General features: G+C 47.1%; 1 protein-coding gene across 5 annotated transcripts in view; it reads right to left on the minus strand.

Annotated features, from left to right (window-relative positions):
* Positions 1 to 18,016, minus strand: part of RNF43 (ring finger protein 43) — a 61,680-nt gene that overhangs the window by 12,338 nt on the left and 31,326 nt on the right. For 3 of the 5 annotated variants that reach the window (XM_059907794.1, XM_059907793.1, XM_059907792.1), the window contains one exon: positions 3,951 to 4,073. Coding sequence is in view for 3 of the 5 variants with exons in the window: in XM_059907793.1 (XP_059763776.1) it covers positions 3,951 to 4,073 (123 nt within the window). In the remaining 2 variants the exon portion in view is untranslated. Of the gene's footprint in view, positions 1 to 1,021; positions 1,093 to 2,322; positions 2,425 to 3,950; positions 4,074 to 18,016 lie in introns of those variants that run through there. The other 2 variants (XM_059907796.1, XM_059907795.1) reach the window with 2 other exon arrangements.

Genomic DNA, 18,016 nt, shown 5'->3' on the forward strand with positions numbered 1-18,016 from the left:
GCACCCACTGTGCTCAGGGCACCAAGCCAGGGAAGGCCAAGCCCTCCAGAACAACTCAATCTAGCTGCGGAGACAAAGCATATACGTACGATTATAATGCTGATAACATTCTAGAGTACAAATGAATGAAATAGACCAGTCGTTTCCAAACCCTTTTTTCACTGCAGAAAGCCCTTCCCTCCATTGTGCCCCCCACAATACACACACACACACACACAGAGACTGACACAAATCTTCAATACAAAACAGATAAAAGTGAGCTGAGGTTGAGGGTGGGATTAGGGGTAAGAAGGACCCTTGGCTTCCCCTCAACCCCAGCCCCTGCCAAGGCATCTCCATGAAACCTGGTATGAAAAGCATGGCCAGAGACCCTGGCAGCATGCCAGGAGGGAAGGATTTCTGCTCCTAGTAGCCTAGCTGGGCTGAGCCAGTTAGGAAAGACTCAATACAAGAGGTGGGATTCACCTAGGCTTGAAAGCAAGGGGAGGAGGAAGGAGAGGGGATATAACCATTATTGAGACCAACTCTGCCCAGACTGTTTAGGTTTGAGTACTAAATCTGCCATCAACCATTAGCTGTGAGACTTTGGGCAAGTCACTTAACTGCTCTGTGCCACAGTTTTCCTTTCTATAAACTAGGGATAATAACAGGACCTACTTCACAGGGTTGTTCTGAGGACTATATAAGTTACTCCATGTAAAGCCTTGTAATATGCGCCTGGAACATAGTAAGTGTTCCTTAAGTATTTATTTATTTATTTATTTATTTATTTATTTATTTATTTGTATCTGTCATTAAGCCACTCTTAAGTATTAGTTATTATCATAACATCTATCGCCATGTGCTTTGCGTACATGATTTCATTTACTCCTCACAACAATTCTATAAGACAGGCATCAGCTCCACTTTTGAATTGAGGAAAAGACAGAGGCTCAGAGAGGCTGAACAACTTGCCCGGGGTCACACAGCTGATAAGCAGTGAAGGCAGAATTCCCACCCAGGACTTCAGCCTTCCGAGTACCTGGTTAGCAGGGAGTGTTCTCTGTGGTAAGAGAGGCAGGCCTTGCACCCAACTTTTTTGCCTCCAGAGCCAGCTCCTTCCACCAGGCAAAAGGCCACTGCTCCAGTCCAGGCATGAGGTGCTAAGGGCCTGGGGGATCACAAGGATGGCTGTGGAGGTGCTAATAAAGAAACAGAAACCAATCTGGGTGACTGGGTAGGGGGAGGAAGGTGGTATGCTGACAAGAATGAGAGTCCAGAAGAACTACAGTGAGGGTCAGAGATCAAAAGAGAGAACCGTGACAGAAAAAGGCCAACCTTGTTAACTATGAAAGCATAGGATGATGATGCCAATGACAAGGACAGCAGTGACAGCTTCAGTCATTTATTGAGTGATTGCTGTGCGCTTGGCATCTGTACTGTCTCCTCAACTCCTCATAACTACTATAAGATATGAGACCTGTTATTGTTCCCCTTTCACAGATGGGGAAACAGAGGCTCCGAGAGCTGAGCGCACATGTCCAGGTCACACTGAGGGGCAGTGGAGAAGCCAGGCCCCAGACCTGGGATTGCCTGGCTCAAGAGCCCCAGTTCCGGGGATGGGGACAGCACCACTGACACTAATTGATTTGCCAGAGCAGAGCTGACTGAGGTCAGTGGTTTTCGAATTTCCTCACCAAAGACCCACCTTTCCCTTATGCCTCCCACAAGCCCTATATTTAAATATGTTTTACCAAACTAACTGCATTTATTACGCACAATTCATTTTCCTATGAGATAACTTGTATTAACACATTGAACTGATAGAATTCAACCAAAAGCAAAAAAAAATGAAGAGTTTAGTTAAGCCTGTGGGAAGTCTAAAATATTGGAAGTAGCCCAAAGATCCACATTACTACCTTCACAGACCTCCTTTGGGCCAGGGGATCCCAGGTAGGAGCTACTTGGTCAGGTCAAAGGATGAGAGATCCGAGGGATGCCTTGGACCTGACCCGCGGGAGAGCTTGGGGCCAGAGCAGTTCCGCAGAGTGATGGGGGGAGAAGACGGGCAAGGGGAAGCGGGGTGAGTATGGTGCGGGGGGTGGGGGGGTGGGCACGGGAAGCTCAGGCAGTGACCTCAGAAAGAAAAAAGGTCACAGGGCAGCAGCCAAGGTGCTTCTTCTGAACTCCTAATGGCTTTTTGATTTTGTGTTTTATTTAGCTCAGGGACTATTTGGCACTTGACGTACACTATTTTCATCCTCACAATGATCACTGGGGTAGGAAATAAAAGTCCCATTTTATGGTAGTGGAAACAAAGGCCCAGCAAGGTTAATTAAGTACCTCAAAGAGCACTGACCACATGTTCCTTGTCACCCAGTGTCTGTTCACATGGCTCATTTCTCCTACAGGAGAGTGGTCCTCTAGGGGCGAGAAGAAAACCTCCTATGTGGACACATCCCGGCGGGTTGCCGAGGGCCCACACGCATGTGAAATCATACGCTGCTTCAGAGGGACAGCAGAGCTCTCAGAACCCGTCCTCCTCCATCTGTCTGTCTCCCTCCCCTCTCTCTAACTCACACTCACCTACCTCACACTGGGCACTCATCTACCAAATGAATAAATGAATGGCATTTGCCCATATTTTGTCAAGCAATGGAAATGAAATAGTCAGAGGTAGGGTAGCTTCAGCCTAACAAAATGCTGCTGCCAGGAGGACACTTACCGTCCTGCAGAGACACCACACCCTCCAGCTCCTCAGGTGTGTCCTGGACCCCAGCTCCCACCTCCCCAGGGCCCCTTCTGCATCAGCACCAGGCTGGGAGAATATCTTCCCCTATCTGTGGGCACCACATTCCGAGTCCTGCCCGAGTCCCTGCCCCCTGGGGGATCACGTAAGAACCCAGGCTGTTTCCTTGAGACTCATGGCCCAGGAAACAGCCCTCGGGAGGATCATAAATCCCCTGGGCCAGAGTTCAAGGAGCAGGCGCATAGGGCGGGACTGTCACCGTCCTCTCCCACCACCCCTGGGAGCAGGACCCCCTCCCCCAAGTCTGCCTGACCGTGCCACCCACAGTCTAACTACACTCTGGCTTGGCTCACCACGAGACTCTTTTCACGTATGTTCAGTTTCTCCAGCCAGAATGGGAGGTAACAGAGCACAGAGATTAAAACTCAGGTTTGAGAAGTGGACAAGCCTCGGTTCAGATCTCAGCTCCGCCCCTTCCTATCCCTGCCACCCTGGCAAGCTACTTAAGTTTTCTGATCCTCATTTGTCTTATATGTCAACTAGAGAATAACAATGTCTAGTTTTCCTGATTGTTGTGAAAAGCAAATGAGAATTAATATATATAAGAAGTATCTATCCCATGTCCCACCTGGCACATGACAAGCACAAAGAAAATAGTAACTAATGTTAAAGCAGGGGTCACGAATGCAAATGTTTACAGGCTCTATGAGGTAGCAGGCCAGTGGGGAGCATGGCAAACCAGAAAGCCCATGACAGTGGAAAGGTGGCAGCTGCTGCCAGCTCCAGCCAAAGGTGCCCTGAGGAAGTGCGGGGCTGACGGTTTGCAATCTCGGAGGAAGAGTGTTTTAATGGCTTCTGTTTCCACTCTTCTTGCATAGTGCTCAGAGAATATTTCTGAAAGATGGAAAAGCCCTCCAGCTGACCCCCTCTTTGCTCTGATGCTAGGCAGGGGAAGGGGTGTAGGAATTTCCAGGTGATGGGGGAAGAGCTAGGATGGGGCACATGCCCTAGATGACAGGCAAAACGTTCTGCTGGCACATGGCTGGTGGGGAGAGGACAGCAGCCTGAATTTCCATGTCTCTCAGACCAGTCATGGGTTATAAAAACCTGAATTGAGCACATCACTCTCAGGAAACAAGCAGACAAAGAGCACAGGACCTCTCACAGCCCAGAGCTGGGCGCACAGGGGTTCAGGGTGTGCGGGGGTCAAGTGCGAATCTACCTTGCTGGCCAGTGACAGGCAGGGGCGGGGGGCCCGCTGGGGACTCTCCAGCTTGACAATGCTGATGAATCCAGGCTCCAGATTGTCGTCGTCGCTGGCGTTGCACAGGTATAGGGGGTGGGACTGCAGAGAGAGAGAGAGAGAGACAGGTTAGGGGGCTCTAGGGGGCAGAAGGCATAGCTGGGAGAGCCAAGCACGTCCCCACTGTTCTCACAGGTACCTGGCAGGTCTCCTGGTGCCATGAAAGAGGGGGCCTTCTTATCAGATGGCCTCATGGTAAGCTAGGAGCCACCAGCTGTCATTTCAGGGGTGCCAGGGCCAAGGACACATGGCGGTGGGGGCAGATAGGAGCAAGGGGTGTGTAAATGAAGAGCCTGCTGCAAAGCCGTTCCAACAGTCCTCAAGCCCTGCTTTTCCAAACTGGTCAGCTGCAAAGGGCTCTTCTCCTGGCGCCAGCCTCTCTCACCTCCTAATTCTGCTCCAAAAATCCCAGGCTGCGAGCCTATATCAGTGCCTTCAGAATTCTGCCTTCCCTCCTTGCTCCCCCAGGGCAGTGCTGGGTGCTGCTGGAGCCTCCTGTCTCCTCGGCAGCTGTTGCCATGGAGATTCCCATCTCTCCTGTGGCTTGGGTCTCCTCACTTGGTGCCATCTTGCTCCTCTCAACACCCCCCTTTGCTTATCCTGGGATTAAGCAGGGTGCTGATAGGGAGAAGAACTGTTTTGGGATGAGGCTTGGCTAAGAGTTAAGCCTTGAATAGCACAATTCCTAGGAGCTCGTTCTGTCCCCAGGAATGATGCGGCCTGCTCAGCCCACCTGCTCTGAGGGTATGGCAGGTCCAGTCCAAGACCCTGCGCCTCTAGCCCGGCGGGTGCTGAGCAACGACTAAGGGGAAGTGGGCCTTATCCATGCTAACAGGGACCAGAGGGCCCCTCATCAAAGGGATGAGACTGCCCTTCTATACACGCTCTTCTCCTTCAGGGTGATTCTAATACCCCCTTGAATCTAATTTTCCTAGAGTACTGTGAGAACAAAGGATAATCCTATGGGCCAGGGGTTCCCACATGGTGAAAACCCAGTGTATTCTGGCAAGAAAGGGAACTTCCTACGAGGGAGCTGCCCATGATTCCCTGGCTACTGCTGTTAGACTAAAGGACTTCCAGAAAGAACCATCAGAGGAACCAGAGAGAATTTTGAATTTATGAAGATGTTTATGAACATGATAATGTCAATGATGGACTTAAAAGCAGAGTCAGGGCTTCCCTTGTGGCGCAGTGGTTAAGAATCCACCTGCCAATGCAGGGGACACAGGTTCGAGCCCTGGTCCGGGAAGATCCCACATGCCGTGGAGCAGCTAAGCCCGTTCGCCACAACTACTGAGCCTGCGCTCTAGAGCCCGTGCTCCGCAACAAGAGAAGCCACCGCAATGAGAAGCCCGCGCACCGCAACGAAGAGTAGCCCCTGCTCTCTGCAACTAGAGAAAGCCGGCACACAGCAACAAAGACCCAACGCGGCCAAAAAAATAAAATAAAATAAATAAAAGCACGGTCACTTTTTGAAGGCACTTTCAGGCTATTTCCTCTCACTGTATCACTGCAGTCCCTTGAACATAGTAGGTTCTCAATACATATGCACTACCTCACTTTGAATTGTATCCTTGTGAATAAAAATCTTTGGGCAGGGGGTGATGAGATGGGAGGGATGTCCATTCTTGCTCACAGAAATTAAGGACTATTAGTCTGGTGGTGATCGAGGTTTAGTGTGGGAGAAAGGTTATATATCCCCCTAACCCCCAGAAATGGGCTGGGGCATGAGGTTGGGGGCTGTAGTGAAGCTGTAGCCCCCATCTCAACAAGCTCCATTAGTCTGTCCATCTGCCCATTCATTTCTTCATTCTACCAACACTGAAGGCTCTCTTGGTGCCAGGCACTGTTCAATGCAACAAGGAATCAACAATGAATAAGACAGGCTCCTTGCCTTAAAGAAGCTCAGAAGACAAGCGTGCAAACACTGTGTATTGTGATGTTACGATGCAGGTTCATTCAAGAGCTTGGGGGAGGGCCTGAGGAGGGGGCCCAACAATCCCATGCAGGAGGGCAGAGTGACCTCAGTGCTTCCTTGGGGACTAAATAGGTGTGTGTTCACCCAGTGGACCCACAACCAGGGGGGAGGGTAGGTTCCTGGCAGAGGAAGCGGCCTGTGCTGAGGGTTGGGAGGGGCAGTTAGGTCCGGCATGAAAAGTCGGCAAGAGCAGGGACCACAGATCTGTGTTTGAGAAGGATCTCCTGGTGACGGCAGAGGACAGACCGGTGTGGTGAGAAGTCAGGAGGCAGCTGCTCCAGCAGAACAAAAGATGTGAGACCTCCCTTCAGGAGCAGCCACAGAAGTCCACTGCTTTGCTTGCTCCCACACCCTACCCACGGTCCAGCTTTCTCAAGATAACTCCAAGATGCCTCTCACTGACCAGAGGGTCAATGGAGACAGGAGAAAGTCACTTTGGAGAAGAGTAGTCTTTAGAGAAGGATTTTCAAATACTTAACCACCACGCTGCCCCCAGGCCTTCGCGGGGGAACCAACGTGTACTGTGCTGTAGTGCCACATGGTAGGATGCTGAGATAGAGGGGAAAAAACGTGGTGCAGAGTCACCAGACTTCCGTGGTCCTGAACTAACTACTGTGGAAGAAGGAAGAGGAGGAAATGAACCATTAGTAAATGCCTTTGGCAGGCCAGAGCCTGTAGATGTTATCTCACTGTGAGGTAGGTGTGCTCATCCCCACTTAAAGAAGAGGAAGAAGCTTGAGCCTCAGAGAAATTAAGGTCACACAAGATTAGAACCCAGCTCTGACTCCACCCTCTGGAGTTATGCAACTCCAAATGAAACACAGAGCAAACCCGCCACTGTCCATGCTAATGCTGATGATGACGATGAGCGTGTACATTTATTGAGTAAATATGGTGGGCCAGTGAGCGTTCTAAGCGCTTTTGTGTACTACCTCTTTTTATCCTCATAACAACCCTATAATTGTCTCCATTTTAAAAAAGAGGAAACTGAGGCACTGAACAGTTAAGTAACACGCCCAGGATTACACAGCTGAGAGCAGAAGATCAGAGGAAATGGAAAGAAGTAGGATAAAATAAAAATAAATAAATAGGGCTTCCCTGGTGGCGCAGTGGTTGAGAGTCTGCCTGCTAATGCAGGGGACACGGGTTCGCGCCCTGGTCTGGGAAGATCCCACATGCCGCGGAGCAACTAGACCCGTGAGCCACAACTACTGAGCCTGCGCGTCTGGAGCCCGTGCTCCGCAACAAGAGAGGCCACGATAGTGAGAGGCCCGCGCACCGCGATGAAGAGTGGCCCCCGCTTGCCGCAACTAGAGAAAGCCTTAGCACAGAAACGAAGACCCAAGATAGCAGTCAAGCAATCAATCAATCAATAAATTAAAACTTTAAAAATAAATAAATAAATAAATAAAAAATTAAGAACAATCTCCATTTGACTTTGAAAACATGATACCTTCCCCCAATTCATAACCAAGAAAATTTGCCTTCTTGATTATACATTCCTAAAGCATACAGGCCCAAACACAAGTCCCCGAAATATCGGTGGTAACTTCCAGGAATGTCCTAGGCCCTCTTCTCTTTTTACTTTCCATGATCCCCCGGGTGACCCCAGCCAATCCCATGGCTTTGGTTTCCACGTAGAGGTGGTTAATTACATATGTGCAGCCCAGACCTCTCTTGAGTTCCAGACCCCAGGAGGGGCCTGGATGCTTCTGCCTGAAGAACCTTAAATGAGACGCCTCAAACTCAGCATGTTCAAAATTGAACTAATCATTTTATCCCTCAAAACTGTTCCTCCAGTGTTCCCTGTTTGAGGGGCTGGAACCACCACCCACCTATCACCCAAGTCAGATGTTACCTTCCTCCTCTCCTCTATCTCCTTCACGCCCTACCACTACCACCAACAACCAAGCACCAAATTCTAACAATTCTATCTCCTAAACATTTCTCTTATTTGTCCTCCTTCTGCCATTCCCACCACGTCTACTCTGACACAGGTCACCATCACTGCTATCCCAATTTACTGAAATAACTGCTTAACTAGGGTCAACTCACTCCCCAGCCTCCCCCTCCCACCCCCGCCCCCAGTTCCCTACACTGAAGCCAGAGTGGTCTAAGATGCTAATTTGGGAGTGTCACTCTTCCTCTCTAAGCACTGAAAAGGCTCCTCATAGCTCTTAGAGTGAAGTCTGCACTTTTAAACACAGCTTAAAAGGCCCTGCCTGCTCCAGTGCCTTCACGCCCCGCCTCACGGCTTACCATCCCTGTCAATACCTCTTCCCCCGGCAACCCACGCTCCAGAAAGACCTTGTTTCATGTCCCCAAACACTCTGGTGCTTGCTGCTCTGTCAGCGTGGGTTGGAGGCCCTCATCTGGGCCCCCCTTAGTACGCTGTATTTCCCCAGTCCTATACTCACCCCAGCGTGTTTCAGTTGTCTGTGTACATCCCTCCCTCTCTCCCCCAGCCTTGACAGACCTCCACTGCCCCTCCAGTGCCTGCTACATAGGTTTTAAAATTAAATATTGAATGTCTACAACCAAATACCTATAAAGACAGCACAATGCCCACCAAATCCCGACAACCGTGGCTTTGGGAGAGGAATTACAGAGGAAATGGTGAAGAGACTTTGGTGTTTTGCTTTGAGTACTTCGATCATAGGCTAATATGTGGAGATATTAATTTGAGTTTCATTTTGTGCTGTTGTGGAAGACTAAAAAAGAATGACAGCTATTTATATGTTGTTCCTGTCTTTTCCCTCCTCCCATTCCAAGAAGAGAGGCTCGCCTTCTATTTCCTTGCCTCAGGGGCATTGGCCAAAAGCAAATGTTGCTAAAGACCTATCTTCCTGACTTCCATGAAAGACTGAACTCATTGAGGAAATGTGAGTGTCCTGAAGGCAGAAAGGAGAGGTGGCTTGGGGTTGGGGGTGGGGAGCGGCGCAGGTGGTCAGAGTCCCTGGAATCTTGAGGGGGGTGGGGGTGGGAGCAGCCTGGAGATGTGCCAAGTTGTCAGAAGCTACAGCCTGTGCCCCAAAAGGGGTGGACCCCAGGAGGCTGGACCCCGGCAAAGATGCTGTGTCCACCTGGATTGTGCTCGGACAATGGGCATATTTGTGGAGACCAGTGTGAACAAGTATCAGAGATGTCCCTTAGCTATTTCAGTTTGGCTGCTCTATGAGGGGAGTTCCCATGAAAACAAATTTCCATTGACCTAGTGGGATAGGACCTTGAAGTCAGGTTTAATTCAATTAAAAAAATAATAAAGTACCATGGTATTTCTTGTATAGTCATATTTGTGGCATGAAAATCATGCTCACTATACTTCTGTATGGTTTCTTTTACAATGAGAGTTTCTCAAGTACATATTCTCAGATTAAAAGCAAAAGCCAAGAAAAGGCCATTGAACCAGGGTGCTGTTCATTACCTAGCAAGGCAGTGTTAGTCTCCCTGGGGTGTAACACAGGGGCTGTCTTTGCCCCCTCCTCCAGGGAGTTTTCAGCTGGAAAGAGCGCTCCTGAGAAGAAAACAGATCTAAATGCATCTGCCTCCTTGGGATGCAAGGTGTCCTAATAACAAAGGTGCAAACATGATTTCTACATTGGCCACCCGTCCTCTCAGTGACACTAGGAGAGGGCCAAGAGAAATGGGCTTGCAGGATTTGGGGTGGATGTGGCTGGGGAGCGTTCCTGGAAAGTTGGTGAGCTTAAGGATTGGTTATTTGCATATTCCTAAAAGGCCAGGAGATGCGACACCCCGACACCCTGTTCCAGATGCTGCTATGAGAAGCAGATTAAGAGGACTTGCTCACAGTGTCCAGGCCACTCTGGCTGAGAACTCCGCTTTGCGCACACATTTTAAACACCTATGTAAAGATGTAGGTCTTTAGTGGTGTGTGTTGTATTTCACGCTCTTGTGTCTGTTCTCTATGTCTCTGTCCTCCTCCTTAAACTTATTTGTTCTGATTTTTCCCTTCCCTCCCCAAACAGACCTTACGTACATTTTCTGACTCCATCGTTTACCCGTGTGACCTGGGGCAGGTTGTTACTTAGCTTTTCTCAGCCTCATACTCCTCATCTTCAGAATGGGATTAAAAAAATGCCTCCTGATTATCACGAAGACTAGAGATAATGGCCATAAGCGCCTAGCCCAGAGCCCAACACTCAGTAGGTGCTCATTAAAATGGTAGCTGTTTTTATTATTGCATCTGCAATGGTAAAATCCCTCCTTATTCCTGGAAGGGACAAAGCCCTTTCTGACTACTTCTCCCTTGGCAGTCGTCACAGCGCCTCTGAATGCCAGTGTTCCACAAGGCACAGTCTGGGACAGCTCATTATCCACGGTCACTTCCCTCCTGGGCTCAGCCCTCCAAACCCCACTGAACAAGCTCTTCCATTTCTCAGCCTGCCTCCTTCCCATGAAGGAGGCCATGTGATCTCATTACCTCCTCACAAAGGGCATTCCAGGGCTCAACTGAGCCCCGAACTTAACGCTGGTCTTATTTTATCCGTGGCATCTCCTCCTCTTGGGGTGTGTGCATTTGCAAGCAATTCTTTACTGTCTCCTGTTTCCCAGCCCAGCTCTGCCGCAGTAATCTCTCACTTCTCTGATTCCACTTACAGACCTTCACCCAGGCCTTGGACAGGTAACTTTACTTCCTGCTACAATTTTGCTTTTGTAATCAGGAACATTGGCCAGGCATCAAAGGCACCTTCTACCCATTTCCTCTTTTCAGATTTTATAATCATCCTCTCCTGTGCAACCTCCATTACCTGAACTTGGAACTACCTGACTTTTATCTCAGGTGGCAGGACACACCAGCTTCATAAAGTCAAGCTCCTGTAGCTGGAGGGTTGGGAAAAGCAGACAGGCCTGGAGTTGCTGCTTCTGGCTCCCAGTACCAGAACAGTCTCTGAGGTCCAGTTTGGTCATCTTGCCCTTTAGTTAAGAGGTCAATGCTCACATCTACAGGTTAGATCCTAATGGCAATAGTTTAGGCTTTGGAATTGTTTAGGATTTGGAAGCTTCTAGACCTCATTCCCATCCATACCTTAGCCTGCATCTCTACCTCTTTGGGATGGCTGAGTTTCTTAATCAATTAAGTTGGGAGGCTGGGGAATTGTCAAGAAAAGTTTCCCTTCATCGATTTTGTTAAAATGCTTTTACAAGGAAAATATATTCCTGCTTAACTGTGTAATTTTTTAAGGTACAAAAGAAAATAATGTTGGTGGGATGAGAGAAGCATAACCCTGATGGAAAGGGACTAGCAAGAGAGAGGATGGATGACAGAGGCCTCCAGTATTTCTAACTTGATCCGGAAAAGCTTTCTGGGGTCAGGGGCGCTGGTGAGCAAGAGGGCTGTTAACAGAAGAGCTGAAAGGACCCGCCAGCTTCCAAGAGAAGGCAGGGCAACCGTCTGAGTGGAGGAGCTGAGCCCACCAAGGGTCCAGTCAGGGGGCTTTGCATGTTGTAGGCCCTTAGTATTTGGTGAAAGAATGAATAAGACTCAACTTGAATCCAATTGTTATACAGTTTATAAAAGAGATGTGAATTGCTAACAGCTGAGCCTGGTCCAGACCTGTAAGGGACCTTTAAAACTTGCTTTACACAGATGAGGAACGCGAGCCTCACCTTACAGATGGACCATGGTTACATACGGAGGCACTCAAAGGAAGCTGAGTTCTCCTAAATTCAATCCCAGCTCCCTGACTACTCCACCACGCCACCTCCAGGTCTACGTGTCGGGAAGTATTCTGTGTGGTACAGCAAACATCAGCCGAGTACTACAATGCCTGAACAGAAGGCTTCAGGAGGGCCTACATTTCTAGAATTTTCAAACTTGAATCAGTCTTAGCAACAAGACAGAGCCAAGTCTGTCTGCTCCTTCTCCCTCTGGGCCTAGGCCCTCTCTGCCCGGCATCCTCAGCTCCCTTCCTCTCCCCTAGGGCTTATCTCATCTCTTCTAGCCACAGCAAGGCAGCCAGACCCAGACACTGCTCAGAGGCGCTTTCCCAGTGAATAGTCTGTGTTTGTCTAGGATAAGAAAGGTGTGTCCTAAAATTAGAGGTCACAGAAGCTCAGACCCAGATAATGGACATTCAGCTAGACTGCCATCTCCCTCACTGTCTCCCCCCCACATTAGAGCCTCCATTCTTCAAGTTAAAAATTCACCTCTGCTTGTCTCAGATCGTGTCCAGGCTCCGTGATGGAACTGGGCCTCTTTACCCTATGATGGCCCCGTGGTGGGGCTTTCCTGACTGCACACTCTGCCTGGCGTCTTTGTAAGGGTGGGTCAGAGGGTCATAAGCAGAGCCACAAGCAGGAAGAAGAAAGGGTGGAGAAAGAAGAGAAAGCTAACCATCTGAGCTGTTTTTGAAATAAATTGATATCAGAGAAGAAACCTTATTTGGCAGTAACCAGAGAGAGAGAAGGAGAAAAATCACAACTACCCAAGAGGTAGACCTTTTGTCCACTATCTTCCCATATAGAAACAGGTTTTGCCCTGACTCAGTCCAGAATGACCTCTAGTTACAGGGGCACCAAGAAGCTACTCATGAAGTTAGGAGCAAAGGAGAGGGAGGAGCCCATCAAATACCATTTTAGTTACATCAGCACACTTTGGAAGGAAGGCTGTGAAATAGAATACCAAGGCTCTGAGGCCCACAAACGTTGAGACCTTAGAAGACACGCCAGTCACGTGGTTTGGACTCTCTCCCTCCACCAGGTGAGGCATTCTGACACCCGCCCTGACCTCCATCCTATTGGAGGCACCACTTTTGAGGCCCCTCATTTAGCCGGGTCTCGTTCAAAGAGGCCCCTGCAGAAAGGCTGAGGTCTTCACACAGGTGGCAGCATCGCGAGGGGTGATACCTGCTCCTCACACTTCCAGGCTAAGGGTCTAAGGAGGCTTTGGACAGGGCCCTTCCCAGGCATGGCCTTCACTCTTACCACAGTGAGAGAGTTCACTGAACTCTCACATTTAACCCAATGTGCTGTTTGCAAACAGCCTTGACACAGTTTGCTTTATTATTTTGTTATTCTTGTTCTAGCCAAACTCATGCCAGAGATGGTAGGAATTTAGAAACCTGCTGGAAGCAGGGACTGTTTGTTTTTAAGTAATTATTTAGGTTCAGATTTTAATGCTGAAAAGGCCAAAGACTAAAACCAGACAGTCCTTGTGAAAAAGACCAAAGAAATGAAACTTGAGGAAATCAGATTATTCACTTAAATATGCCAGAGGTGTATCAGGACTATCAGCAGAGCTACTCAAGCATTGCTAAGTTTGGTGATTTCAGTGCAAGAGTGTGAAATGGCTACATTAACCTGGTGGTTTCACACACACATTCCATGTCTTTCTGGCCTAGTCTCCTGCTCAGAGGCTGTAGGGATTTCAAGTTGCCCTACAAACTCGGCTCCATACTGCTGTCTTCCACGACTGGCTCAGAAGCCCTTGGAGGGCAGACACTGTATCCAAATGGGCCAGCGCAACCAAATCGATGCCCAGGTTTTAACCGTCACATTGTGAGTGGGGATGGGGTGAAGCTATAGAGTTTGCTTGGCTGATCACAATCCCCACCTCCTGGGCAGTAACATACTATTCCATTTACATTGCAAAGTGGAAAAAAATACGGAGCGTGGGCCTGTGCTTCAATACAGAAACAACGGAGGAAATACAGGGATAGCTGCACTTAGAAATTACATCAGGAGGAGGAGGACAAAATGATTCAAGCCACAGCCAACACAGATGCCCAGAGTGTCTCCTCAAAAGCCACTGGGGTTTGAGATCAGGCCAAGGAGGCTTCTGTTCAGAAGAGGCAACTGTCAGGGGAGGCTTGTGCTGGAGACGGCCCAAGGGCTCCAGCCTGACTGCTGACAGCCCTTTGACCACAGGTCTGAACCCCTGTCCATGGGGTGGCCCTGGGGAAGAGGCCTGCTTTGGGGGCGCTGTTTAATGATTTGCCAGCAAAGAACAAGGCAAACAGACTGCTGGCAGCTGCCTGGATGCAACAGGAGAGTAGATTTTTATTCCCACCCATGGTGCAGCCTTCTAGGCAGGGGATAAAAGAAAAAGTAAGAGTTGGTGTTGTGAGAACCTAGGAGGTACTACCATTTTGGGCTCAGCATTTCACTGGCTCTCTGTGGATGGTGCCTGGATATCTTGGCATTTGTGCCATTGCTATTTCCATCCTCTGAATACTTTAGCAATTCCTAATAGCAGCAACTCTTGAGCTCCTAGGAACTAAAAAGTAAGACATCGAAGTGGCCTCCTATGGCAGAGTTCTAGGCATTAAAGAGAATGAGACCAGAAAAACACTGTCTTTGCTCTTAAGAAATCTTTTACAGGAAGTGTATAAGATGGGAAGCTAGTTTGGTTCGCTGCTATATTCCTTTTACTTTCTCTTCCTATGAACCTTTCCCCTATCTCCTTGGCTCTACAGAGATAAAAGTGGCACCTCCCCTTCCCCTGTGAGCCAGAGACTCCAAGATCTAAGTCCTACAGCTCCCCACCCCTTTTTGCCCTTGACCTCCCAGCCCAGCCCGAACTGGGTCCTTTTCTAATCCTCTCACCAGCCTTCAGTCCCCCAAATTAAATGCTTTCCCCCATATAGTCTCTTAAAGTGATATATTCAAAAGCCTTAGATGCCACTTACCTTTTACAGTTAGTTGTTTCAGTGTTCCACTGTGACCCACTCTCTTACCCATTTCCTGCAGGAGAACGCCTGGTTCTTAATAGATGTTCAACAAAACACTAGTCCTTTCCTCCTTCCTGTAAAGTAGATCCTGAGCTCCTTCAAGTCAGGGACTAGGTACTATTCATCCCTTAGTACATGGTAGATGTTAAGAAAAATATGCATGTTGACTTATCTGTTTTAATGAACAGATCTGAGATAAATAAGTTTGGTGGTTGCCTTGTTATTTGATCAGGATATGAATATTTTCAGATTTCTGCTTTCTCTTCAGAAACCTGTATATTCCCTATAAGTTTTAAAGTCAGCTTTATAGTATTTTGACCTCTTAGCAAGGGAGAGGTCTCTTCCTTCCCTTTTACATGACGCCTAAATCTTCTCCACAACCCTGAACAAAACTCACTTATTTTAGGAGGAACTTCCTACTTAATAACCCATCCCCAGATACTCTTATTTGTTGTCTTTCCTCAGTATCAATGTGCAGAGTCGAGCATAATCCATAACACATTTCCCTGCCAAAAAAAAAAGGGAATAGCTCCTGCTCTCAAGAGACTAGAATCTAACAGTAGATCTATAGTCATGCATACACCCGCTCATGTAAAACAGTCCTAAGACCATCTGTGAAACAAGACATGGGGAATGCAAATTCACAAAGCACAGCACATACATACTAGGAGAACATGGAATGAACGGGTAGACTAACTTACTCTTGCTATGTCGCTTTGGAAGTGCTCTCTTGTCACTTTGGGTCCTTTAGTCTATCTCCTAGATCTGATGGGGAGCTCCTTCAGGGCAGGAGTCATTTAGAGACTATTAAAACAATTTTATTTATTTATCATCCCTATAGAATTGACTCAAAGAAAGTCTTGCTCCCACTGGCTTTAGGCCATAGTGTTGGCTGAGTGTCTCAGGTGAACTTCAGTCCCTACCAAGATGTTATGAGGACTTGGACCAGTGATCTGCACGGAACAATTCAGAGCTGATTTACTCCCAACAGTATTCCATGCTTTTTCTGAGTGTGTTCTTTTAACTTACCTTTAGTGGAGTGAGCGATGAATTATATTTCTTTTCTCCATGCTTTATACCCTAAAAAGTTGATGTGTCTGAAGCCCAGAATTTAAAGACTTCAGTTGAGGGGCCATTTGATATCATTCCCTTGCCTTTGTTTCAGGTTCCCCGGCAGCCTGATCAGCTCGCCAGCTTACTCTGCCCTGAGTAGGATGGTAGGGAGGCTACCTCACGCCAAATGTGACTGTATGCTCAAATATTCCAAACATCCCTTGACTTGCTCTTTGTGAACTATGAGTTCTTTGTTACTTCCTAATTGCCCAAACCCCTTTATTTTTCTTGCTAAGTGCAGATGGTAAGAGATACTAAAAGATAATCAAAGTGCTGATAAATGGAAGAGGAATCTTCTCAGTTACCAAGTTAGTTCTGCTGAATAGAAGTTCCTGTTTGCATTTGTCAGGAGATTCAGGGAGGTGTCATCATCAGACTTAGTGGGTGAGGGAAGTACTTAGAGAGTTAGGGAGAGGAGCCAAATTCCTGGGTTGAGAGTTCACAGGGCAATAAGGATCAATAGCAGCACTTTTGATTTGTACACTGTTATCAAGGTACAAAGCAACACTACCCTTTGTCCTTTTTATTTTTACTCTGCTAATGGAACCCTTCACCCTAAATTAAGACTATTATTCAGCTTTGATGTTGCAGTTTATATTAGCAAAGTGCTTTATAATCCTTCATTAGCTATTTTATTCTCCTTTATTAGTACCACCCATATCACACATTAGGTTGAAGAAACAACGCAATGCATATTGGGCTTGCAACCAGGAATCCTGAATTCTGGGCGTGGATTTCATGTACTAAATATAATGAAAGGAGACTGCATGGACCACAGGAAGAATCACAGAGTCAAAGAACAGAAGCACCAAAATTATAAGAGCCTCCTTGGGAACTAAACCTCCAATGATTTAGCGCAAGACTTGAAAATTTTTACTTTATTTTGCTAGCACAAAAATTGAGAGCTTTCACTAGCTTAAATTAAAAAATGTGACCACCAAACACATTTCTAATAGACAGTTCTCTTGATTTCCTGATTTCCTCCATAACAGAGTTAAAAGCAGGGGGAAAAAAAAAAGGACATATCTGAACTTAATGGTGCCAGTTGTTTCCTAAGAAAAGGGACTGAGGCTAAAGGAAGACAAATATTCCTAAATTCCTTCTGATTTGTTGAATACCCATTCTTGACACCCTCCTCACCTGCGGTTCATGACATAATGCTACTTCTCTGACTGTCCCTCATCTGTTGCCTCTTTCTTTTTCTTCTCTTCTTCCTCTCATTTAAATATAAAGACATATTCTCTGATTTCTATTATTTCTCTCTGGTATTCTTATCACCCCAATATCTTTGATGATAATTCCCAAATTTGTCTCCAAAGTCAAATTCTCCTGCACTTCAAAAGGCCTATTGGACATTATTTCTTTGTCATCTTACTGGTACCTCAAACTCAAATATTGCAAACCTATAGACCATCTTCGTCCTCTACTCTACCCTAAACCAATAAGCCCTCTTACCTTACCCATTTTTGTTAATGGGGACATCATTTTCCTAGAGATCTAGCCTGAGCATCTCAGAGTCATTATGATTCCTCCTCCCTGTATCCAATCACTTAAACTCCTATTTGGAAACCAACCTTCTCTATGTCTCTGGAGTCTGAACAATTACAATAGGCTTCTAACTAGCCTCCAATCTCTCACTATTCTAAATCTCTGTATATCTCTGCAAGAACAATCTCCTAAAGATAGCACTGATCATATCACTGTCCTGTTCAAATACCATGACTCTCCACTGCCTTCTGAATTAAACTCAAACTCAGCCTATCAAATCAGGGCTTTGGAATCAGACAACTTGGTTTCACATTTCAACTCTGTCACGTACAAGATGTGTGTGACTTTGAAGGGTGGCCTAACCTCTTGAGTCTTGGTTTCCTTATGGGTAAAAAAATGAGGGTACCACCACCCACCCAAGAAAATCATTGTACAGATTAAATGAAATAAATGCAATTAAAGTACCAGCCATTCCTGCACATAGTAGGCACTCAAAAAGTACTAATTCCTTTCTCTTCCCCTCTCCCTTTTCAGCTTCATCTCCATTTCCCTCCTAAATATACTATACTACTTGTCCAACCAAATTGTATTACTCACTATTCTCTTACATTCTCTTGGAATGCCTCTTACTCCTATCCTGTCACTTTAAAACATCCTACTTATCTTTCAAGGACAAGTTTATACGCCACCTCTTTCATGAAGAATCTCTTCTTCAA

This window comes from Balaenoptera ricei, chromosome 20, assembly GCF_028023285.1.
Source record: "Balaenoptera ricei isolate mBalRic1 chromosome 20, mBalRic1.hap2, whole genome shotgun sequence".
Lineage (NCBI taxonomy): Eukaryota > Metazoa > Chordata > Mammalia > Artiodactyla > Balaenopteridae > Balaenoptera > Balaenoptera ricei.